The sequence below is a fragment of the Rousettus aegyptiacus genome, unplaced genomic scaffold (assembly GCF_014176215.1).
Source record: "Rousettus aegyptiacus isolate mRouAeg1 unplaced genomic scaffold, mRouAeg1.p scaffold_m13_p_9, whole genome shotgun sequence".
Classification (NCBI taxonomy): domain Eukaryota; kingdom Metazoa; phylum Chordata; class Mammalia; order Chiroptera; family Pteropodidae; genus Rousettus; species Rousettus aegyptiacus.
Genome location: NW_023416312.1, coordinates 31,989,037 through 32,015,247, shown reverse-complemented (window position 1 = coordinate 32,015,247; position 26,211 = coordinate 31,989,037). Strand labels below are relative to the sequence as shown.

The 26,211-nt window shown below is 37.2% G+C and overlaps 1 protein-coding gene across 3 annotated transcripts in view; it reads right to left on the bottom strand.

The window, feature by feature from the left end:
• Positions 1-26,211, bottom strand: part of CLCN5 (chloride voltage-gated channel 5) — a 152,914-nt gene that overhangs the window by 10,928 nt on the left and 115,775 nt on the right. For 2 of the 3 annotated variants that reach the window (XM_016153274.2, XM_016153276.2), the window contains exons 5-11: positions 14,349-14,500; positions 11,866-11,965; positions 8,514-8,701; positions 5,098-5,220; positions 4,085-4,291; positions 1,274-1,354; positions 519-1,061 (exon numbers count right to left, since the gene is read on the bottom strand). In XM_016153274.2, the coding sequence (XP_016008760.1) occupies positions 519-1,061; positions 1,274-1,354; positions 4,085-4,291; positions 5,098-5,220; positions 8,514-8,701; positions 11,866-11,965; positions 14,349-14,500 (1,394 nt within the window). Of the gene's footprint in view, positions 1-518; positions 1,062-1,273; positions 1,355-4,084; positions 4,292-5,097; positions 5,221-8,513; positions 8,702-11,865; positions 11,966-14,348; positions 14,501-16,631; positions 17,076-26,211 lie in introns of those variants that run through there. The other variant, XM_016153277.2, reaches the window with a different exon arrangement.

The window sequence follows — 26,211 nt, the reverse complement described above, 5'->3', positions numbered from 1 at the left end:
ACTGATACTAACTGTAAAAACTACATTTAGCTATACATTAGGTTAAACCATATGAAATTGCCATTTTAGTGGTCAAAACAGTTAAATACTGGCAAACTCATTTGGTTCAACCTAATATTTTTGCTTTATTTGGTAAACTCTAAAGCTAGCCTATAAGGACCAACATTGTGCTGATCAGATTTTTTTTTAAATATGCAATGCACTGGAATAAATACCTCACCATCCTTTTTGAGGGGCAAAATGTTTTCCACAGAAAAAAGACAACATTTCTGCTTAAAATCTCAGCACTGAGGTTTGCATTTGCCCTAAAACTAAGCTTGGACAATTTTAGATAGATGTAAAATTGTCTAAGAAGTTATGAGGGCATGTGGGATAAAACAGGCTTTGAGGGTTGAGGAATACCATTGGATCAAGTTGGAAGTGCCACATGAGCTATGAGGATTGTATAATATCTTGGCTTTGCCCTCCAAACCCACAGCCAAACATACATCCACCAAGTACCAAAAGAATCTCCTCACCTTCATGCCAAAGGTGAATATAGTAATGACAATTTTCATTACAAGCGTCAAGGCTAGCTGCCACATGGCACTGTAGACTCCCGCACCAGCCGGTCTGTCAGGCAGTTCATCCCCTTTGCTCGTGTTGAAACGGTTTTCATAATCACAGAGTTTGGAAGAGTCTAGAAGGCCACAGTCATTAAACAGCTCAGAAATGAGCTCACTTGTGCTCATTCGGGTGTATTCATTGGGGAAAGCCAGGATGGCAGTGATGGCTGTCACGATGAGTACCTCAATGACAGGATACTTGCCCAACTGGGTGGTCTTACGCTTCCGACACCAGGCAATGTTTGTGCGGATAAACAACGCTCCCCACAGGCCACCAAATATGCCCAGCAGAATGAATGGCACAAGCTCAAAGAGATGCCATGGGGTGTGAAACTCAACGTAAAATAGAACCAGGCGGCTGTTCCCAAAAGGATTGATGGAACGTAGAGTAAATGCTGCCACCAAGGCAGCAAAGAACGAACGCCACAAAGTTTTGAGGGGAAAATAGTAGCTGACCTACAAGAGAGGTGAGATGCAAATTCAGTCAACACACAGAAACTGTTTCAGGTGAAAAGTTCGTACTGCAGGAATTAATAGTCGAGAATGAAAACTGCCCAGAGACCTCTGGTTACATGGTAAAGCACTGAGTTGCACAGAGCATTTTGATAAATACTGGCTAGGATTCCTGACACAAAAACCATGTACATGCTACAGTTAAAAGTAGTTACCTCTTCCAGGCTGAATAATACTCCGCCAATAGGTGCCCCAAAGGCGACAGATACACCAGCTGCTGCTGCAGCTGACAAGACCTACAACCCAAAACTCAAAATTAGTCATAGAATAATGCTACTTTTCCACCTTCAATCACAGTTTTAAAAAGAATGTTAGTGATTACTGAAACATTAAAAAAAAACTTTACATGTTCCATATCCAGTTTATAAAAAATGAAGTTCAATTTATATTTACTTTGAGAGCGAACATTGTATGCTGGATTTTGAACATATGGTTCACATGCCTGAACAAGCAGAGGGCTTTCCTTTGTAATTAACTTAAGTATGTGATTTATTCCAAATTATGCTCCCCTCCCCAAAACTTCCAACTCAGTAACTTGAATTTGAGTTCGTAGATGTATTCACCACCTACATGTACTTACAGTGATGTATTTACATAGTACTTTCTTTGTAAAGGAATGCTTTTTAAATGAGATTTTCAAGGAAGGCTTTAATGATACAAAACTGAAGTCACAATTGGCTCACAGCTATTCAGGAGCTACAAATATTCATACGATAGATACACAGGCTTTCCTGTACTATGTGCCCTAACCCATGCCTAGTGACCTATAGAAACAGAATTAGGGAGGCAACTAGAAGCAAGGTTGGAAATAGATTTTAAAGGGAAGAGAGACCTAAGTATATTTAGGTGAGGCAAGGTAAAAGGCTAGGAGAGTAAGGAAGAACATAACAAATACATCAGAATTAATAGAAGGATAAAGTCCTTTCATTGGATTCTGGTTACTGTGGAGTGACATATGATTTGGGATAGTAAAGAAATATTTCAAAGAGAAAATTGAACAAAATTAAGAATTTTTAAAGAATAAAATGGCTCTTGGAAAAATAAGTAGACAGGTTTCTCTGGGAGTATAGGATGGCCCAGGAAAATGAAGGGGAGGAAAGAGGAAGATCTCTGGTACTAGCTGGGAGGACTTCAAAATGTATGGCTTTATTGGCTTTCATCTGAGAACATGAGGACAGTCAACACAGAACTTGACAGGGTGAATTTCAATGACTATGTTTATTATGAATTATGTGGGAAAAGAAAGAATCGAAGTGGCTAGTTTGCTTTAATTTTATGTTGTAGAGTGGAGTCTGTCTATGCTCTTCCTTCTCAAATCCCTATTTTACTCTCAATCATCTGCCCACTTTGAGAAGGCCCTGGGACACAAAAGAGTTGCTGCTAATCGACAGGAAAATATAAGTGGAAAGTCTAAAACAATAAGAAGTAAACTAAAGATTCAAAAATTCATGAATCTAGTTAGAGAAATATCTAACATTTGTACAAAGAAACAGCCAAGATCAAGCTCCCCTCTCATTTTATAAGGACTTATCTGAACACAAATGCCAATTTTATGGAATTAAAGTAACCACCAGTCTATAGTTTCAGTGACTTCTACCCATGCAAAACCAGCAACAATTAGCACTTTACACTCTTGACAGTTAAAATGTTTTTTTTAATTATTTAGCTTCTGTTGTACATTATTCCCATAAACATCCTCACCAATTTAATACAGCCTTTATGTTCCTCTACCACTTGACAGCTAGCTAAACAATCTACTCAGATCTCTCATCTCTTGTTTCCCCTTTCCCATCGCCCTTCTCCCTTCCCTCTCTTCCTCCCTCCCTCCCTCCTCCAATCCTTCCTCTTTGGCCAGGAACTTTCCCCCTTGAACTATCAAAATGTATTCCATATTTGAAATTTTAACATCTCTGAGTTTCCTTCTGGAGTTTTATGGTTAATTTCGGGCAGGGGGAGGGCTTTATTTTCTAAATAAATCACTAGGTTCCAATTTTGTGAAAATCCTTTCTGGTGAAATGACTTTATTCTTTATTCTTTACCTATTCCGTATGAGATTTCTTTGTAATTCAAGGAAAATAGAGCAAGAACCAATTTTTTTTAAATCCTTAATTATAGAATGGAAGTAGCCAATGACTTTGAACATACTTTTAAAAATGTTCTTTCAAAATGATATTCATTAACAACAGCAAAAACATGAAAATGACTACAGACATGCTGCAGTGGGACTAATTTAGCAGGGTTAAGGCAGAGAGAGATCCAATACAGAGATAAATTAATTCGGGGTGGAATCAGATAGGAAAAAAAACATGAAAAAGCTGGCATCTGAAAGATATGCTGAATGTGTATTCTTTCATAAGAATAAACACCTTCTTTTTAAAAATCTTCTATGTTTTTCTAAATTATTTTGTAATAGAAATGGCACACACTTGTACAGAATTATATATAATAAAAAGTTTAAGTCCTTCCTTTTCTTTCACTACCACCATTCTTTCCCATTCACCAGATGTAGATATCTTTAATGGTTTAGGGTAAAACCACTTTCCAGACATTATCTTTCTAGGTGCACATATATACATCATTAAAAAACATTAATTGAATCATACCATACACATTATTCTGAAATTGGTTTTCTAAACCTAACATTGTTTTATAGTCATCTTTCCATGTCAGTATACAAAGGGCTATCTTCGTCTCTGTAACAGTTGCACAGTATTCTACAGTATGAACAGAATATCGTCTATTCAATTGGTCCCCTGTTGATGCACATTGTGAGTGTTTCAGTTTTTTACTATGTTGACAAATGCTGTACTGACTATCCTCATACACCTTTGGGCACACACATGCTAGGATGTCTATAGGATAAATTCCTAGAAGTGGTAGAATCCTCAAGTTTTCATTTTTAAGACTGTACCATTTAAGCTCTCATTAAAAAAAAAGGACAGACTATTAAGGCCATTTGTTATTACCTCTCTGCGCTTGGCTTCATTCTTCCTGTATTTGTTGAAGCAATGGCACAGGATGTTCCCACAGCAGCAAGCCACATGTACCAGAGGGCCCTCTTTGCCCAGGCTCAAGCCAGATGACACTGCCAGCACCAATGTAATGGTTTTGATAATGAGGGTCCACTTACCCAAATAGCCCCTAATAATGAAACCACTCAAGATAGTTTTTATCTGCAGGTCAAACACAGAGAGATTGAATATAGACCAAGCAAGTAAACCAGGCTAAGAAGCAATAATCTGAACCTCATTATAGAAACTATACCTTTGAACAAGTGACACATAAATGCTTGACCTACAGTGATCCCAGTTTGGAAGGGAGTCAAGGAGTCCGAAAAAGTGAAAAAATATTCTTTAAGTTTTCTTTTTTTGGCCATGTGATAACTGGGCAAGAGAGCATTTTAAATATGAGAGTATGTGTATATGGAGAACGAATGGTGGAAAGGGCAGGTATTATCCTTATAAACTGGTAATGCCTTGATTCTCTGCCAGAAAAATTTGTAAGTAGGACTTGGTCGGGAAATGGAGAGGGGCAAGGCCATCTGGATAACCTTACATCTCAGTGGTTTCAGGCACAGTCAAGTAATCAAAACCAAAAATAGTTAGCGACGGGATTTTAATCACCCCTTTTCTAGCCCAAATCAGATTGTAGGAAATATAGCAAAATAGTTTTATTTCTTCTGCTCTAACAAAGTTGACAATATCATGACACTTTCAGGCCAGAATCTTGTGATCTATCCTGGGAGGTTTTGGGAGATCTGGCTTACTAGGAACCCCTAAGAGGCTAGGAATCAACTCCCTTTAACGTCTGGGCACCCCAGCTGAGAGGAGACTTAGTGAAGACCTAAAAAACCCCTAGATTGCCTCAGGATCGCATCCCGTGTAACATTCATATTACAATGTGTGCTGGAATACATCTTGAAGGGTTTTAACCAAAAAGGATTTATTGTTAACATTTATAAGCCACTTTAGAGACTCACCTCAGGGATTCCAGAGCCACAGGCGTAAGGCGCGAACACTCTGACAAGAGATACAGCAAGGAAGGCAAACAGGAGAGCCCATAGGACATACATGAAATAATTGACTATGTAGGCAAAGGCTCCCTGGAAATGGGGAAAAAGAAAGACGATTGTTTTAGCTCAGACAGCCTCAGTGAGGCATGCACCTCTTCTGAGTAATGGGTTGTCAGGAGAGGTGATTAAAAAGCAAGACCAATATTAAATCACTTAAGGTATTCCTTCCATGATTGTCAGCAAAGCAACTAATTACTGAAACACTGTCAGCCCACTTGCTACTGAATATGCTACACCCAAAGGAAAGTGATAATGGCTTCTAAGGATGAACAAGAACAAGAGCAAACAAAATCCCAAAAAGCAAATTCACTTTCTGTATGAGTGCTTTGATAGATTTTATAGTCAAATATACAGTTGAGCCTTGAACAACACAAAGGTTAGCCCTAGTGCAGTCAAAAATCTCCATATAACTTTTGACTCCGCAAAAACTTAACTACGATTGGCCCTTTGCATCCACCAATTCCACCAACCATAGATCAAAACCAGTATTTTTGATCTGCAGCTGGGAAACTGCAGATGGTATATGAAAATATCATTTTCAATCTGCAGTTGGTTGAATATGCAGATGATTGAATCCACAGAAGCAAATACAAAGAGATGATTATATTTATTGAAAAAAAATCCACGTATAAGTGGAACTGCACAGTTCAAACTCATGTTGTTCAAGGGTCAACTGTATATAATCGATATTATGTGAATTTTATTAAGAGTCTTAACAGCCCTTTTACTGGAATAGCTGAACTCTGGCTACATATTTGAAGTGACTGGATCTAAAGTTCCATTAAATTCACCTTAGGCTACCTACCCCTTCATGTCAAATTCTTATAGGAGGTTATAGTGTCTAAAATTCCTGGATGTTTTTCCTAAAATACACAATTATGTTCTGCAGAGAACAACCACACCTTTGAGGGAATTTTGCTACCACAGATTCAGCAGGAGAAAGTTTTGGGGTTTGATCATAAAACAAAACCAGTGAAATGCCAGATATCCCAAAGAATAAAATAGTAATACTGTTTTTAAAATGGAGAGAATGTATTTTTGAGACTAACCCCCTACGATAACAAAGTCTGCTAGAAAAGAAATCTAATTTTAACCACTAACAAGGATTTACCAACATTAAAGGGCTTACAAACAGTTATGTCTTATTAAAAAAGCTATTTTGAACACTAGGAGATTATGGTTGCTGATAGAACTATTAGATGTTAACACTCACTCAAATTACATGAAATGCAAAATTCAATGAACTTTTGACTTTTTAAAACATAAAACACTATTACAATAATTTGCTGATCTATACAAAGAGAACCAAAATGTTCAGGTTATTCCTTAATTATAATTTTGATACCGGTTTTCCATTATCTTAGTCTCTCGGAGGGACAGATAATTGCTCTCTCTTTGCCTTTGGAATGTAGCTAGGGAAGAAGACGACTCCAGAGGTAGGAAACAAAGAGGTAAAGGGAGTAAAAGAGAAAGTAGTGGAAACTGGCTAGTGGCAGACACTAGGAGGCCAAGTCCTTGACAAAAGAACTCTTTTTAAAACCCAGAAGACTCTTTCCCCAGGTAAGGATTACATTCATAAAAAGGAGAGCCAGGGAAATTTGTCACTTGAGCAAATCTCAAGTTTGAAAGTTAGGGTTGGAACACTTAGACACACACATATAGCTATAAAAGGGTGGCACAGGAGAGCCTTGAGGTGATGCAACAATAATTCTATATCTTGATTGTGGTGGTAGCTACATAAATCTACACACGTGATAAAATTGCAGAGAACTACAAACATACACATCTATGCCTGTAAAACAGGTGAAAAGGTCTGTAAAAGGGACTGTACAAATGTTAATTGCCTTGTTTTGCTAATGTACTATAGTTACACAAGATATTACCATTGGGGAGGCTGCGTGAAGGATTGGAGGGACCTCCCTATACATTGTTTTACAATTTCTTATGAATTTATAATTACTTCAAAAATAAAAGTCATAAAAAAGCAAAGGAATCATACATGTATACACTCATGCATATACACACATAGTCTCACTCTAAGTTCCAGGGCTTCTCAAATTTTTCTACCCAAGTACTCGTAATCTAGGAGAGTAAATAGAAACATTAGGGTAGGGGATAGGGTACCCATGAGCAGAGCTGAAACAGAGATTGTTTTATCTTAACAAACATGGAAAGTTTGCATTCCTTTTTAAATGATTATTTACATTTAATTTCTGGAAAAAAATTCTTCCAATTATTCAAGAAAAACTGATATTCTGGGAAGGCACATAGTGTTTATCTTGTGGTTTCACCTACCCTCTAGCATGCTGATCTTACCCCAGAGTTTGAGAATCATATACATAAAAATTCTCAGACATATAGGATATATTTAGCCCTGTTATTGAACTTTCCCCAAACCAAAAGATGTATAGTCATATGTGTATATAAACACTGTAATCTCTGACTTTATTATTTTCCTATCCTTATTGTCCCTTGAATAATTCTCTTTGTGTGTGTGCCATTTCAAATTGTTTGTGAACCGAAGTAGGTGCAAAAATAAATTTTAAAAGTACAAACATACATCCTAGTCTTGTCCGCCTCAACTCACCAACAGAGTGGATGAGTAGTAAGCTGAGATGGTATCTGTTTTAGTTGGTGGAAGTCAGAGTAGAACTGGGAATTGAGAGTTGGTTAGTTCTGTTTTAGTTTGTGTGTTTTTGCTTTAGGAAAGATCTAACTTACAACCAAATGGTAATAGAAAGGTAAGGAACTGAAAAACGAAGTTACCTCTGCATCTAGAAACATAGGCTAGAGGACAAGGACAAATGAAAATATTGATTAAATCTCAAAATGGGACTGGCACAATTTTATTCCTGGGTTTCTGTTGTTTTGATATGGAATGTACCATAACTTTTTACTGTTCTACTGTAATGCCCCAGGAAAAGTTACTTTTAGAATCTATACAATACATATATTTTTAATCCAGTCCATCCTTTGTTAGAAATTGTAGCTTACCTGTTGGATGGCTCTAATATTTCTACTGAAATTATTAGAGAAAGATAGATTCAGTCACATGGTGTACTACCAACTAAGAAGTAACGCCAAGTTTGTTTCTAAATAAACAAAAATGTTAAGTCACTGTGTAAACATCAAATGACTCCACATGCCAGAAGAGATGGAAATAGGGCTGCACTTGAACCACAGAGAAAGGCAGCTGGCACTAGTTCCTCTTTTCATGAAAAGGAAAACAGGGAGAGATTCTACACTTGTCATGCGTACAGTATAAAAATGAAGTAAATGTAAGAATAAAAGTCAATGGTTATGAAATCTTCACAACATGTTACCTCATCTGTGTTGATGAGAAGCTGGGACCAGCTATTCCACTCTGGGCATTTGTCTTTGTCTTCAAAGGTGACATGCTCGGAGTTCCAGCAACAATGTTCATGGTTAAACCACAATCCCCTTGTGCATATACCTTCTTTTAAGTCTGTCATCCAATGAGCAGAGATGTCTATCAAGCCAGCTAGGGAACCTTATTTGTGAGGAGGAAAGGAAAGACCAAAATTGTCAAAGGAAACCAGAGGAAAAGAATCAATATAATAGACGGGCATCTAATTTTCCATTCCATCTGCAACCTCTTTCTGATTGTCTGCTTGATTTTCACCTATTATCTCTAATAGATTTCACCTATTATTAAAAGCCTATTCGAGAGGATAAAAACAAAATGAAATGCTGTCCACATTAAACATTGTGTCTGTAGAATTTCAATATAGGGGAAACTTAAGGGAGAGAAAAGTGGTTGGGTGAGAGCAAGGGGCAAATATATTTGACTGTCGGCTGATTTATACAGCAAAGATTCTGCTTTGACTTAAAGTTGATGAATATTGATCCATAAAGATAGTCAAGTTTATTAAAGATTATTTTATTCTCACTAGATGATTGAGAAAATTAACACTGCTCATATTGAAGAATATTATAAGATATTTTATTTGAGATGGCTTGGGGGAGGGGAGCTGACGAAGACTATGAGAAGGGCTTGGTCCTGATCATGATTTCGTTCCATGAAGCTGTAGACATGTTGAAGCCTCCTGAGCCTAGGACATGAACATTTTGAAGTTTTCTTAGTGATAAGGTACAAACAATATCACATACATAACATTCATCAAAGAAATTATGAGAAAATGAATAGTGAATGGGGACTTAGGCACTATGGCTAATACACTGATAGAGTTAAGACAATTACAGTACTTTTAATTCTGGCTTTCTCATCATTTCTGTCAGCCATACAAAGAATTCTTGTACAAAGGGATTAAATGGTCTAGAATAGAGCTTTAGGGAAATAGGAAAAACATTATAAAATTCACAGCCCCCATCTACAGCCATGCCACCTTGAACAAGCTCAATCCTATCTGATCTCTAAGCAGGGTTGGGCCTGGTTAGTACTTGGATGGGAGACCAACTAAGACGACCTGGTACTGTAGGAGTAAAAAATAAAATAAAAAATAAGGGATTGTAAGCTGACAAGGTCCTTGCAATCTGTGAGGTCAACCAAGGGTTGCCTTGCCTTAAAAAAAAATTCACAGCCCCCAAATTCCCAGGCTGATCCTGCATTCAGACACACTGTTTCTATTGTTGCTCTCCAATGCTAAAAAACAAAATAGCCTGTGTGTACGAGAAAAATATTCACTGACCACCTAGTGACAAGAAATAAATTAAAAAGTTGAGGATATTACATTTACATTCCAACAGGCTAGAGACTATGTCATGTGTATGTTTTGGTAGGTGCTAAAGCATTAACACAGGTTATTTACATGCTTGAATAACCTAGTTAAATCTAACACAGTTTGACACCTACTCTTGGCCACTCCAGTCCCCATCTTCTCTTCCTTCTCACTCTTATTGCACTTATTACTTGGATTCAGAAAATTAACATGATGTTATGGAGTTTGGCTTGTTCTCTCATTGTTTCACACATGCATATTTTATCGCACCTAACACTGGTACCCTCAGTTTTATTTCCTTTTACTACTTCTTTTCTCAATTGGCTCCTTCTTCTCTAGTTACAAATTTCATCGAGTTTCCATTACCCTAAAGAATTTCCTTTGTCCTTGTTATCATTTCAAGTTTCCGTCTCTTCTATACTTCCAATGACCACCAAATATCTCCAAAACTTCCACACTGCTTGTCTCCCTTTGACTCTGGTCCCTAATATTTATCTGAGATGGCTTTTCGAGGTTATTGGTATCCTCCTAATGGCTAAACTATCTAGCCTTTTCTTAGCCCTCTTTCTTCTCCTAAGCATCTCTGCCATACTTGGGACCACAGGCCACCCTGTCTATTATTAGCCAGCTCTAACCTGGTCAAAGCATGTTCTCTCTCCTGTGTGAGCAAGCAGGAGCAACAATATCACCCTAGACCACAGGTTGGAAAACTATGGCCTCTAGGTTTGTAAATAAAGTTTTTTTCTTGGAAACAGTCCTGCTCATTTGTTTACCTATTGTCTAGGACTGCTTTCCTGCAACAGACACCATTTGGCCTACAAATCCTAAAATATTTACAGAAAAAGTTTGCTGACCCCTGTCCTAGATGATCTTTGAGAAGCTGGCTATGGATGTGGCATTCCTCATCTGCAGCAATCTTATACTCCCATGACTTATGAATTATCTCTAGTTAATAGCAGCAGCACCGATAACAAATGGACACTGTGCTGAGAAGTATGTGTGCTACATCTCACTTAATCCTCACAACAAATGTGTGACATAGGTATTCATTATCCCCATTTTACAAATTGGTAAACTAAAACTTCAAAGGATTCAGAAACTTGCCAAAAGTCACAAAACTAGCAAGTGGTGGGGCTGAAATTCAAATCCAGGCAGCTATACACTAGAGCCTGTGATGTTAACTGCCATTTCATCCTATGCACCTCCAGGTTTCCAATCTAACTTCTATTTTATCTCAATATTCCAGATCTTTCTAGGCCCATCTTTTAATGTCATAAGGATACAACTCTAAGCATATCTGTCATATATTCTTGGCTTCCTATTTCCTCCATGGTAGGGGAAACTTGCTTGGGGAGTTGCTTTAAAGCTATATTTGCACAGCGAGTATACTATTCCTAGTTAGATTGTATACTATTTGGAATGTCTTGGGAAGTCGATGGAGATGACAGGAAACGGTCGTACCATCCCACTTCTCAGCCACCATGAAAGAATGAAATGGTAAGCTCCTTGAGGGTATGAGCTACATATTACATGCTTTTCTTTACCCTAAAATGAGAGAGTAAATATTTAAGAAATATCTATAAAAATCTCTAAGGAAGTCCTTTTCTGCATCTTCTCTCCAAAATCCCATGCAGTACGTGTTTTTAAAAAGCTGATTAACTCCAATAGAAGGGTTCTTCCTCAATACGAGCAACAAAAGGCAGTACTAATAGTACCTTAAAATGAATATATCATTTTAAAACATATAAATGCATTTAAATGCATTTCCTTATTTAACCTCATTTACTTAAGGAACGAGGCATAGGTATTAGTACCCTTTTTCAGATGGTGACATGGAGCTTCCAAAAGGTCCACCAGCAATTCATTTCATGTAGGAAAATCATAAAGCATGGCACTCAACTCAGGTCATGACATAGGGAAGGAAAATACACAATTTTAGGAGATTTGTTTCGAAAACTAGCAGAGTTTACCATACCTGATAAAAGTCCAATAAGTAGCATCAACAACCAGCCAGAAAAAGCATCACTCACACTGTGAATTAAGGCCCATGTTGACTCTTTGCTTTTATTGGTAATCTAAGGAGAAATGAGAAAACATTGGTACACTCTACACACTTCCTTGCTTTTTCACCTCAAAATGCACAAGAGAGTAAAGAAACACAAAGACAAATCTACTCATTGGGAATAGAGACCAATTTGGAGTCACTCCTCAAATAATCTTGCGCTGAACCAATGTCACCAAGAATTTTGAGGTTTATTGAACCTTGAGTACTAAACCCCACCTTCATCTACAATGCCTGCAAGTATCTTATTCAGGTCTTCCCCATTTAGTGGCTTATTTCTTATAGCATCAGTTTGTTTTGCTTATTGGAGTGGTCTCTTTCTGCCCTGGACATCGGATCTTCCAAGGATGGTCCCTTGACTCACAGTAAATAGTTTGATTATTTTTCAAAGAATAAACAAGTATAAGCTTATTTGAGTGGTGAAAGTACAATTTGAGGTTTACTATCCAGAGTTGTGCTTCAGGTAAGGCAAATTTCAAGACTTGATCCCATAAACACCTAACTGTACATTGATCACAGATACTAAATGATATCAGGAATACATCTCTTTACTTTCCAAAACATACTGGGAATATTTGAAGCTATCAAGAAGTGCAGAAAGTTTTACTTTTTAGGTCCTAACCTTGTCAATTTAACCCTTTTCAGTGCCGACATTTCAAAACCAAGCATTCTGACAGCTTTGTCATTGATACTTCCCCCTTTTCTGTGCCTCTATCTCTGATTTTTGAAACTGTAATGGAGCTACCCTATCATCTACAGCAACATCATAAATAGTTATAATAAATTATTATAAAAATTTTAAAGTAGTTAAAAATTTCACTTTGATCTATAACATTAAGTTTCCAGTTCAGTGCTGAAAGTAAATGAGGTGACATTTTTTTTTTCTGTGATGGTGTTTCCATTCTGATGATAAACGGTTAATGCTAAAAAAAGAGTCCCCCTTGAACATTTAACAAACACATTTTAATTGATTTTGTTATATTATTAATTGGCACAATTTGTCTCAGATGCAACCATTTTAATATAATGGGAAATATGCCCTATCGCAGGTGATTTTCACAGTGTAAATAACACTGAATATACAATTGATGATAAACTGAACTCTAAATTACAGAGAGCAGAAATTCTAAAGCCATACAATTCCAAATTTTAAAGTCTGATGAATTGGTAGGATAGACAGAAAGAATATGTATGTGTTCCTAAATGTCAGAAACCTTATGAAAAAACAGAGAATGTTTTATAATCTTTTTAGTTAGGATAAGAAAATTCAGTGGGATTATCACAAGTCCAAGGATTACAAAGGAATTTCTCAAAATTTATACCTAGGACAACCTGACTCAGGGGTTCAGGTGGTCATGAGAAAACCAGTCAGGACCTGGGAAAGGCTTAAGAATGAAAAGTGATTTGTTCAGGAGATTCACTTGACTCTGAGAGGAGGAAATCATGAACTCAGGAGAGATTGGGGTCAACTTAAAAATCAAATTTTAAATTTGGAGTCAAAGCAGAAATATTAAGAAAGAAAAAATAATAATACCTACTGTTGGCTGAAGAAATGTCTCCCCAGAGGATCACCTACTGAGTCAGAGCCACTGGAGCTGGAGCCCTATCTTTTTAATAAGTTCTCCATGTGCTCCTGACACCAACTAGAAATTATAATTCCCTCATTTAAATAACACAGAGCAAAAAGTTCAAGGCAAATGACCTTGGTAGACTGCTCTGAGAAGTATTCACAGTACTTTAAAAAAAGAAAAGTGGGGAAATTCTCATTATATTCAAAATAAGTTGTACCATAGCCATAAGTGCCATCTATTACATATCATATTAAATCAGTGCCCTTAATTTGAATTTGATTGGTCTTGTGGTTTTGTTTGAGTCGAACATACAAATTTACTTTGATTTTGTACAGGAGCTATAATCACATAAACTTTGTCCTGTACGCTTTAGTAAATACTAGGGCTCTGAGAATTTTTCCTTTTATTCCTTTGAAAGGAATCCATTTTCTTTTCTACGTCCTAAAAATCCAGCTTCAAGAGAAAACCATAAAAGAGAGATAAAATGGTGAAGGAGGATCTTTGAAATTTATTTCAGCCCTTCCCATCAAGCTTGTTTTCACCTATCTGCATAGGCATTTATACCCATTTCAGGGCTCAAAGGATCCTTTTCAACCACTTTCTGTAGGAAGATAAATTATCATTAAATACAAATTCTTTTCAAAATTAGATACAAGATGCCTTAAAAATAAAAATAAATTATAAAACAAAACTCTACATTGCCAATAGAAACCAGATTTGATCACATCCAGAGCTGAAGGAAAGAATACACACAAAGAATATATATCTTCAACTTCTTCCCCTATTATTTCCTCACACTTACTCATATACCATCTTTTGTCTTACCTCTCGATGCCTATCCCGATCTCGAGATTTCTCTCTCACCCAATCAATGGTATTGAAATCATCATAGGTCCCCACACCAGGGATTGGCTCCTCCAAGAAGTCCATCATTCTATTTGAAGAACCTATTCCTCCACCATTGTATGACTTGTCCTCTGTTTTAAACAGCAAACAGACATTGGTACTTCAGACACTAGACATTTTTAATAACTCCTTTCTGCACACCAAAGGCGAGTCCTTAAACTATCATATGACTACAGTTAGGGTATGCTGACAAAGCAATAAAAAAAATCACCTAGTGAGAATATCCATCATATTCAGAGGTTTCTGTGGTCTAGGCACAAAATGAGTGTCTTAAGGCAGTGTGAATGGAAGGGGACAGATGAGAGTGATAGTACAAAGGGAGAACTGACAGGACTTGAAGTGCAGTGAGAAAGGATTTACAAAGCAAAAGATAGGAGCTTGGAGCAGCTTAGTTATTTCATTTTATGTTATGGAAAGGAGACAGAAGGGTCAAAGGCCTTTGCAGACATATCACAGCAGAAAGCATTTTATATTTATGAGGCAGTTATCCAATCCTAGGAAGAGGCTTTTGCCTGAATGGAGACTCCAAAGAAAGCATGTAAGCCTCTTCAAGAGTTAAGTTGGCTGGAATGTACATATCTTCCTTCAATAGATAGCCTACTTTGATACCTGATGTAATGGGCTTGTGGAAACTTTTACTGAGTACATCAGAACAGTCTAAGATTTACAAGTAGAAATTTAAAAAACAGTATAGGTCTCCATGATGATATCCCTTTTTGATCCTTCAACTGTAAGAAACATATTTGCCCAACTATCACAGTCCTTTATCTGCTTCACTTTTAGCACTTCTATTACAAATACTTATGCGAATGCTTTATCTTCCTTTCTAGACTAGAAGTTCTTTAAGGGCAGCCCTAGATCTGTTTCATCATTGCCTTCTCCATCCAACATTGAACCAAGCATTGGACCACAACTCAATAAATATCAGCTGAATCAAAGTTTCTTTGAACAGTAGTGACAAGGGAGTATTCAAACTCAGAAGTTGTACTCATACAAGTTTACTTAGTGGTGCTAAACAAACTTGTTCAAAATATTTCCACAATCCTCTGGTGGAACAACACTTTGCTATTAGACACAAAATGTAAAATAGTATTCAGGTATTTATGCAAGTACACACTGAGGAAAAATGCAGAGTAATGCTATCATTGAACTCAAACAGCCGGAGCTCACATTTGCAGCATCAACCTTGGCAGGGACAAAGCTTTACCCAGACTGCTTGGTGATGAATCCCACTGCAGAGAAGGCCAAGGTGGGACTGAGCTCACCTCCTCCCCCCTGCCATCTGCATCCCCATTTTCATTTTAAATTTCTAACAGACAACTTCAGCACTCTCGTAGGGTTAGTTTGAATTAATATCCAAGATGTATTTGGTTTACAAATTTGAGTCTTCCAAATACCTAATTCAGCATACCCTTCCCAAGCTAACACACACATTTGAAAGAAAATGCTCTGCAGAATCCAAATCATATTGAGGGTAGGGCTGGTGGTAGGGTTGGAGTGGAGGAGGTGAACAAGTTAATCTTAAAACCCCTAACCAAAGTCCTTTCTCTATCTTCCAGCCTACCTGGCTGTAAAATGGTTGGCTGCTGAATCACCAGCCCAGTATTTACTATCATGTTAGTGGCATACTGATAAAGATCAGTGTTGTGTGCTGTTTGAGAGCTTGGAGGGAAACAGCCAGCTAGGAAATGAGGGCAGAAAGAAAATAAAGTATGTGAGGAAGAAAAATAAAAAGCTGTTTCAATTCTCAAGACAAATGCTGACATGAACACAAGGTGCCGAACAATCAGAAATTTACTTTTAAGAGCAGGTTAATGCTTCAACTGAATTTGCTCTAGTTTAAGAATGCTCCTTTCAGAAGAAATTTTAAAAGGATTTTGTGAAACTGATTTTTAAAAGCATCCAATAGCTATCTAATGTTACACTAGATATCAAATAAGCCCCCCATCTTAAAGGATATTTAGACAAAATGTAGATCTGCAACAGCTTCTTAACAGAAAAGAAAGAATCCTCTTACATCACTAGGTAACATGAGCACTGCATCATCCTTCTTTGTAGTCTCCTGTTATAAATGCAAATTGTCGGGCAGCTCTAAAAGAGCAGGCAGTGATTAGAATCTGACAACAGACTGCTTGTGATTCTCCAGATTCCCTTCTCCCTTGGGTCACATTTTGGTCCCTCTCCAGGCTCAAGTATGCTTACCTTCAATCACAGCTTTCTTTTTTTCTGCCTCAAGGAAGAAATAACCTTAGCAGCCCGCATTTAGTCATCTAGGTTGAGGAGCTTTTACAGAAGGAGCCCCAGTATGAACTGCTTTAGAAGGGCACTTGCTGTGTTCTCTGCCTTTCACAGGAACAAATGCCACCTAAAGAACCACCAGCGTTCCCCAGCGGTCAGAGTATGATGTCACTGTTGGAATCACGTGACCAGACCCTTGGACCAGCCTTGGAGAAAGGAAGATTTTTAAGGGAGCACAAAAGCCTTAAAGATGTAGTCTCATCTAAATAAATGCCATCAAACTGAGGGCAGTCAGGTCAGTTCAGAAAACTGGAGTCCATTTCCATCAGACTTATTTCACTTAGCGTAATATCCTTAAGGAGGACAAAAATAATATGTTATCACTCATATGTGGAATATAAAACAAAACCAAACAAACAAATAAAATAAATTATAGGAACAGAGAACAGATTGGTGGCTACCAGAGGGGGAGAGGGAGAGGGAGAAATAGGTAAAGGGGGTTAAATGTATAGTGAAAAATGGAAACTAGATTTTGGGTGGTGAGCACGCAATAGGATATACAGGTATCAAATTATAATGTTGTACATCTGAAACTTGTATGTTATAAGCAAATGTTATTACAATAAAACAAAATCTTTTTAAGAGACTGGGTTCAGAGAAGTTTTAGTCTTCAGACCTCATTTAGCAGAAAATTTGAAAAGGAAAAAATCTCTAAAAGCATTTAGAGTTACATGGATCCTAAGTAAAAAAGGGAGAGAGGTAAATATAGAAAAGGCTTTTTAAAACATGCACTGGATAGAAATAACAAGGATAATATCTCACAGAAATAACATAGACATAATAGAGCACATAACATGATGCTATTCATACAAGTTCAAAACCAGGCAAACCTAAATTATAATTTTTGTATGGGATACAAACACAAGCAACTACATTACAAAGACAAGCAAGAAAATGACAAAAGTAAAGACAGTGTCTACCAAAAGGAAACAAAGGGGTCATCATCTGGATGGAGCACATGGTGAGGGTGGGGCTTCTGGAATGTTGGTAATTTTTCTTGATCTGAGATTGATTACCTGAGTGTTGACATTATAATTATTCTTTAAACTGTAGACATATGTTTTATGTCTTTCTATGTAAACATCATAATTAGAGAAAAACATGAAATACTGAATTGCACATGAACTGATTACACAAGGTCAGTTCTTTAAAAGCACATAGAAACTTTGAAAACCCAGAATACAGTCAAGAAAATTAGTTGTTTCTTAGTATTAATGTTCTAGCCAGAAAGCAACATCAGATTTAATATCATTAATTCAAACAGAGTAAAAGTAGTTATTTCAGCCATGAAAATAAATTCACTGCTACTTTTGCATTGTTTTAAAGGCTTTTTTTCTTCCCAGGTCCTATTCTGAAGGTCCTATTCCTAAGTCCTATTTTTAAGCAGGTCTTAATTTATTGTGCGGTAAGGCCAGTATAGTGAAGAAGAATCAAAGTGCCATCTCCCAACTTCCTAAGAGACTCTACAGGACAGCCACTATTGAACATTAATCTAGTCAGTGTGCTCCAATAATCAGAACTAAATGGGGGGCTCTGAAATGTTGGGGTACTCCTATCAATTATTTAAGGCCCAATGCATCCTGAAATGCTAATACGACAAAACACTGAGAAGAATTAAAATAAAGTTGCAACTGATAGTATTATGGCAATGAACTACAAAGCTTAAAATGCAAAAGCTATTTGTAGCCCAAGTATAACTGTCTTATACATTTACACCTTTAGAAAAGGATATTATCTTACTTAAAGAGGATGACATGTCCAACTACAGAATCCTCCTTCAAAGTCTTTTTTATTAAATAGGATTCAACCTACAGGACCATTACAGAATTCATTTATATTATTTAATAAGACTTATGTTACCTTACTAGGATATTTTACACTTCAAGATGCTAATTGGGTTTTTTTGGTACCCCAAAAAATGTATAGTTGAAGAACATACAGTGACTGGATTGGATAACTAGTGCCATGTTAATAACTTTTGATTAAAGTTCTTGTGTTTTTCAAATGCTACATCAGTGTTTCTAGAGGAAGGAATTTTATTCCATGTAAATTTACTTCCTTTGAAAACTAGAGGGATGGTTAACTATGATGCAGTTCTCATATTAAAATGGGATTTAATTACAATTCAGATTGAGAAACGAGGCACTGGTATTCAAAGTATGACATGTTACAATTTACTTTTTAAATGTATTTTTTATATTTTAATTACAGTTGGCATAAGATACTGTGTTTCAGGTGTACAACATAGTTATTAGACATTTATATAACTAATGAAATAATCACCCCAATTAATCTAGTACCCATCTGACACCATACAAAGTTATTGCATTATTGACTATATTCCTTATGCTATACTTTATATCCCCAAAACTATTCTGTAACTACCGATTTGTACTTCTTAATCCCTTCCCCTTTTCACCCACCCTAACTCCCTCCCATCTGACAACCCTCGAAATGATCTCTATATCTATGAGTTTGTTTTTGTTATGTTTATTTTGTTCTTTGGATCCCACGAGCAAGTGAAATCATACGCCATTTGTCTTTCTCTGTCTGACTTACTACATTCAGCACACTACCTTCTAGGTCAATCCATCTTGTTGCAGATAGTAAGATTTCATTCTTTTTTATGGCTGAGTAATATTCTATTATATATATATATATATATATATATACACACACACACACACACACACACACACAAATACATACATACACACACATACATACATACATATATACACACACACCACTTCTTCTGTATCCATTCATCCATTGATGGACACCCAGGTAGCCTCCATATTTTGACTATTGTAAATAATGTTGCCATGAACAAATGGATGCACATGTCCCTTCGAAATAGTGTTTTGTGTTTCTTTGGATAAATACCAAGAAGTGTGACTACTAGGACCTTCTTTGGCTCCTGTTATAGCCTTTGTTTTAAAGTCTTTTTTGCCTGGTGTAAGTATTGCTACCCTAGATTTGTTTGTTTCCATTTTCATTAAATATCTTTTTTTCATCCATTTATTTTCAGTCTGTGTGTCTTTCTATCTGAAGTGAATCTCTTGTAGGCAGCATATATGAGGGTCTTGTTTTCGTATCCATTCAGCCACCCTTTCTTTTGATTGGAGCATTTAATCAATTTACATTTAAAGTAATTGTTGATAAATGGTTATTGCCATTTTATTATTCATATTTTTATCTTTTTGTTTGTTTGTTTTTCCTTCTACTTAAAAGAGTCCCTCCAACATTTCCTGTATACTTGTTTGGTGGTGATAAATTCCTTTAGCTTCTTCTTGTCTGGGAAGCTCTTTATCTGTCCTTCAATTCTAAATGATAGCATTGCTGGATAGAGTAATCTTGGTTGCAGGTCCTTGCTTTTCATCACTTGAAATATTTCATGCCAATCCCTTCTGGTCTGCAGTTTCTGTTGAGAAATCAACTGACAGTCTTATGGGGGCTCCATTGTAGGTAATTAATTGCTTTTCTCTCGATGCTTTTAAGATTCTCTCTTTGTATTTAAACTTTGGCATTTTAGTTATGATGTGTCTTGGTGTGGGACTCTTTGGGTTAATCTTATTTGGAACACTCTGTGCTTTCTGGGTTTGTATGTCTATTTCCTTCATCAAGTTAGGGAAGTTTTCAGTCATTATTTTTTTCAAATAGATTTTTAATTCTTTGCTCTCTTTTTCTTCTGGTACCCCTATAATGCAAATGTTGGTATGCTTGATCTTGTCCCAGAGGCCCCTTAAATTATTCTCATATTTTTTGCATTCTTCATTCTTGCTGCTGTTCTGATTGAATGTTTTTTGCTAACTTCTCTTCTAAGTCACAGATTCAGTCCTCTGTTTCATCTAATTTACTATCGAGTCCTCCTATTCTTCATTTCAGTTATTGTATTTTTCATTTCTAACTGATTATTTCTTACATTTTCTATATCTATTTTTCTATATCTATATTTTCTATCTCTTTGTTGAAGTTCTCACTCAGTTCATCTACTCTTCCCCTAAGTTCACTGAGTATCCTTACAATCAGTGTTTTGAACTCTTTACCTGGTAGATTGCTTGCCTCCATTTTATTTGGTCTTTTTTTCTGGAACCTTTGTTCTGTTCTTTCATTCGGTACATGTTTCTTTGTCTTCCCATTTGGCTGCCTCCCTGTGTTTGTTTCTATGTGTTAGGTAGGGCTGCTATTTCTTTCTGTCTTAGTAGAGTGGCCTTATGTAGTAGGTATCCTGTGGGACCCAGTGGCGCAGTCTCTCTGGTTGCCTGGCCTGAGTGCTTCAGGTGTGTTCCTTGTATGGGTTGCATGTGCCCTCCTGTTGTAGTTGAGCCTTGGTTACTCTCTGCATGTCAACATGAGAGATTGACCCTTGGGCTGATTGGTTCTGAGAATTGGCCAGTGACTACAGTAAAGGAGCTATTATACAGAAGCTGACGCTATAGAGCAGAATTCACTTTAGCAGGGCTCTGGTACCTGCCCTGTCTTCCCTTTGGGTGTGTCATCCTCAGATGTGGCCCTAGGTGGTGATCTGGCTCAGACTGAAGCTGGTCACTGGGCTAGCAGGCTGGGGACTTGTGGGAGGGGCCCCACTGCAGCCCAAGTTCACGTGCAGCCTATGCCCTGCCTAAGGCTACCTGGCATGAGCTACCCAAGTAATCTGCAAAAGGTTGCCACCCACTCTGGGCTTTGAGGTACACTGAGAGGCCAAGCTGAAAACCAAGGTCATCTGCTGCTAGTGCCAGGCTTGGGGCCGCTCAGCAAGATGTATGGGGCACACCGAAGCCAGATACTGTTTGTTTAGGTTTTGTGAACCTTTGTGAAATTTTAGGAAAGTCTGCAGGATAAGCCAAGATAGGCTATTTGTATGGACAATCTACTGGCAGTGGCTTGGGTGGGCCTGCAAATTGGGTAGGACAGGCTCTCAGGGAATCACCAGGCAGAGTGGCCAATGTCAGCCACTTTGATGGAGTCTCAGATATGGTGGCCTGGCTCTGCATGCTGGGTGCGGGAGGACTCAACAAAGAAATAATACCCTCTGCCAGCACTTCTGACGGAAAAAAAGCTGAGCCCTTGTCCTGAAGCCAGATAATTCAATATCTCCCCATATGTCCCTGGTGCCTTTTGAGCTGCTGCTGAAGCACTGGAGCTCAGAGCAAGTGAATCCATCAGAGAGTAAGTCCATGTCTGGGTCCCTTAAGAGGAATGTCTGTGACTCCAGTTGCCCTCCATTCACAGCCAAAAATTGTGGGTACTTCTCTTCCCGGCACTGGAACCCTGGTTTAGGGAGCCCAGTGTGGGGCTGGGACCTCGCACTCCTCTTGGGGGGGACCTCCACAGGCAAGATATCCCTCCTGATTCTCAACTAGCACACACAGGTGTGGGACCAGCCCGTTCTGTGTCTCCGCCCCTCCTGCCAGTCTTGAGGTGGCCTCTGTGTGTCCCCAGTTGTAAAATTTTTATTCAGCTAGACTTTAGGTGACTCCCAAGGATAACTGTTCTGTATTTTCATTGTAATTTTGATATGGTTGTGAGAAGAGGCAAGCATAACATTTTCCTACTATGCCATCTTGACCAGAAGCCCCATATTTCTTTTGCTCTTTTCTACCCCTCTATTCCCTTCTCTGCCACATTTTTAATCTGTAGTTTATGTTCATTACACAGACTGCCAGGTTTAGGGCAATTTATATCATTGTGAAAATAAGACAAAGAAATGCTTACCAAGTTTTAATGCATCCTATTATAGAAACACAGTAATATAGTTAATATTTGGAGATAAGCAGTTACCTTTCTGGAACACAGATCTAATCAGATCGTTTTCTTATTTCTAAAATGTGAGTGGCTTCTGCAGCCATCTCTTAAAACTTGCAGCATACAAAGACCATGTAATGAGCATTTGGTATAAATGTGGACCAGGAATTTTTAAATATTCATCATAATTTTTATCATAATAAATATAAAATATTTTAATGTATAATAATGATGACAATGATATTACTACTATTTTAGGTTTCATGAATGAGAATAATTAAATTGCTTGCACTCTTTCACGAAGATATTTATAATATCTGGCCTGATGATAAATAGCTTAAGCTGTGGGTCATATTCCACAATGAATTGGTTTCTTTTCTTACCATTTTCTTAGTAGAGAGAAAGAATAAATTCATAAGACTTAGTTATCAAGAATGGTAGCAGAGATTACCTGCCCATTTGGGACCAACTACTGAGGTATAAAGTAATAAAATGCAAAATGTTTGTCAAAACAGTATGTTAAGAGCTAAGTTTCTGGTGTATAAATACTGAGCTAAGAATGGTAGAGTAAAATTAAACAACAATCCTAAATGTCAAATTTGTGTACTTAGATAAGTCTAGGTTTTTGTCTATATACAAAATAAAAGTAAAAATTTTTAACACAAGTTTTGAAGGCATAGTGTGCCCTAAGTTATATATAAAATAATTTAATGCTCTAACAGGAAAATGATTCAAGTTAAAGCACAATTAGATCTCAACTTAATTAACAGAAGAAAAGCCCCCAAAGGCTAATTTGCATTTCTTGGGGCAGAGGGCTGGAGGTGGGGGTGAATAGAACACTAGTCAGGAAAAAGTCAATTTTGAAGCAGCTTTCCTAGTAGGCTACTCTTAGGTCTAAAAACTTAACAACAGATCTTTAGAAATGCATTGCTTGAATGAGGAGGCATATAAATGAATGCATTTAGCTCATTTTCCTTTTTGGAAACCACTTTCTAATTTTTTTTTCTAAAAATCACATGATGCCTGAAACTAGAAAATACTTTACAAGAAAAGAAATTGTTACATGAAAATGTTTATTTCAATCCCTAACTGATATGCCATTAGAAATTTACTGGGAGGGGGGAGGGTGGCTGAACAGTAACTGATTAAATGAACTAGTTAAACACTAACAAAAACACAAGAGGAAAGGAGGATTAAAAAAAAAAACCTTGTGCACCATGCAAGAACTCTGAAGTACTCCTTTAGTAATATCACAGCTGCGTGAGGATGCACTTATTGGCAGCAGCCTAAAGAGACAAATAAGCACTCAAAGAAATGGGGCAGGGCTATTGGTATGTATCACAGGACTTGAAAATAGTCGTATTTTTAAAAATGTGTTCAGTTTTTACAGGGATATATTGTATTTTTGCAAGGCACAGATCACATCTACAAAACAATTCAACACTCTATTTAGCACACATCAGCAGATATATCTCCTGGGGTCATTTAAACATTACCTTCATTCTACAGCAAGGACACAAGTATGAAGAGCTTATTATATGCTACTCCTCACTTCGTATCTGCACTTTATTGGTTCATTTTCTTTATTGGTTCATCCATTCTAGATCTCCCCATAAGTCATGTCATGAATTCTTTCACATTCCATTCACTTCTAATATCTGAGAATGTATAACAGCTAAACTCTCAATAATTAGTCAACATTTTTAGGACCTTCCCATCTATCAATGTGTGGCCTCCATTTTGTTTATATTTTGCTTTCTCACTTACCCAAACCCAGTAGCTGAAGAGCAAATGTTGGTGGAGTAGCCCTCCCATCTGAGCCCTGGATAGTATCACAAGACTATGTCATGCTTTAATATACTATTTAGCTTGGTCCCTTGGACATTTATCCAGGGCAACTACTCCACTGCTGCACATCTGTACAGCCATATTGGTTGTTAAATATTGAAATATCTCCATAGCTATAGACAAATAACCACTCTTTCCTGAGGACTCTCCTCCCATCCAATTGTCCCCTACATGGCTTCTGAAAGTTCCCATGATGCATCAGCTAGAATACCAGGAAGCTCCAGGACACAACCCAGCCCTATGTCTGATATCCAAACAGACTGATCAGTGCTTGTGTTGTTTCGAGTGTCACCCAAGCACTAATTTCATGTAGGGACTGATTGCTGTTATTCTTGTTCACAGCAGGTTAAAACTTGAAGCTGTCTAAGATGGAAGGACAACAAAGAGGAAATTCTATCCCAACTCTGCTGAGAGCTAGACAATAAAAAGGATGATGAGGGATATTGGTAATGGAACTACAGAAACTGAACCAAATCTCGGATATATACTTATTGAGATGAATTTGAGAATTATGTAAAGTATACAAGAAGGTGGGGCATAGCAGAAAGGGACAGGGAAAAGGCTTTCGAAATAAGCATCAGTCTAGATTCTAACACCATCTTGTGACTCTTTGTTTCCTACTGAATATAGCTCTATACTCACTGGGTTGTAGACATAACAGGTCCACCTGTTATGTCTCCTACTCCCAGTATTGGCTTTAATCTGGAAGTTCCTAACCCAACTCACTTTCATTACCATTGGAGCCAAGGTGTTATCTGCCAGAATTACCATAGCTAAGAAAAATCACATAAGGATTGTGTCTTGGTATCTATAGGTTCCCATTGGACTAGATGCCACAAAAGTCAATGGAGAACTGGAAATAAAGAAGCTATATTTGACAAAGTTGCTGAGTGGGTTATTCATATAAAAAATAGCCCTCTGCTCCATTTCCTGCTCTTTGTTCTTTCCTTCTCAAATTTACACATTTATAGGACTGAAAAAAGGACTAGGGAGTGTAATGGGCAGGGAGACATTGCCTTAAAATGGACATTACATTCTACAGTAATGGGAAACCCTTTGGCTAGCATGATCCTGTATAATAACTTGTAATTATTGTTTTAAAGCAGAAGTTCAACTAAGTCTGCATTGGTTTCTATTAAGCCATTATGCTTTAGCAAGGAAAAAGCTTCGAGAGGAAGTACTAATGAGGAGATTCTTCTTGGATTCATGGAATAATGCAATGTCATGGACAGAAAAATGATTTTAAAAAGATATTTAAATAAAAACTAGGAATTGCTCTTAAAGAAGTACTTGTACCTGTATACATCAATGTATGTATGTTATTCATTGCAGCAATTTTAGTGTAGCAAAAACCTGGTAACAATGAGAGTCCAGTGATAGAGGGATAATACAAGGAAAGTAGACTGATGTGTACTGAAATAGAAAAGTCCCCCAAACATATTATGTAAAGAAAAGCAAGTCAAAAATAATAAGTAGATTTTAAAAATACAACCTATGTTTCTGTGTTAACTGAATAGAAAAAGAATCGAAAGGGTCATACTGAATTATTTTAGTGGTAGGAAGTAGAGGGGGCTTTCACATTATACACACACACACACACACACACATATACACATACACACACACATTTTAAGGATATATGTATGTATGTACATTGTTTGAATCTTTAAAAGTGTATTTATGTGTTATATAAGTGGTTCTAAAAGAAAAAAATGATAACACAGCTAGTAGAGATGGGACACTGCAAAGGGGAGACTTACATTCTGAGAGGCAGACCACTGGGGTATTTAGAAACAAAGTAGGTGACAATTTCTGGAGAACACCAGGAGAAAAACACCAAAAGGAAGATAGTTTACTAAGTTTTCAATGAAAGTCAATGAGAAGAAAG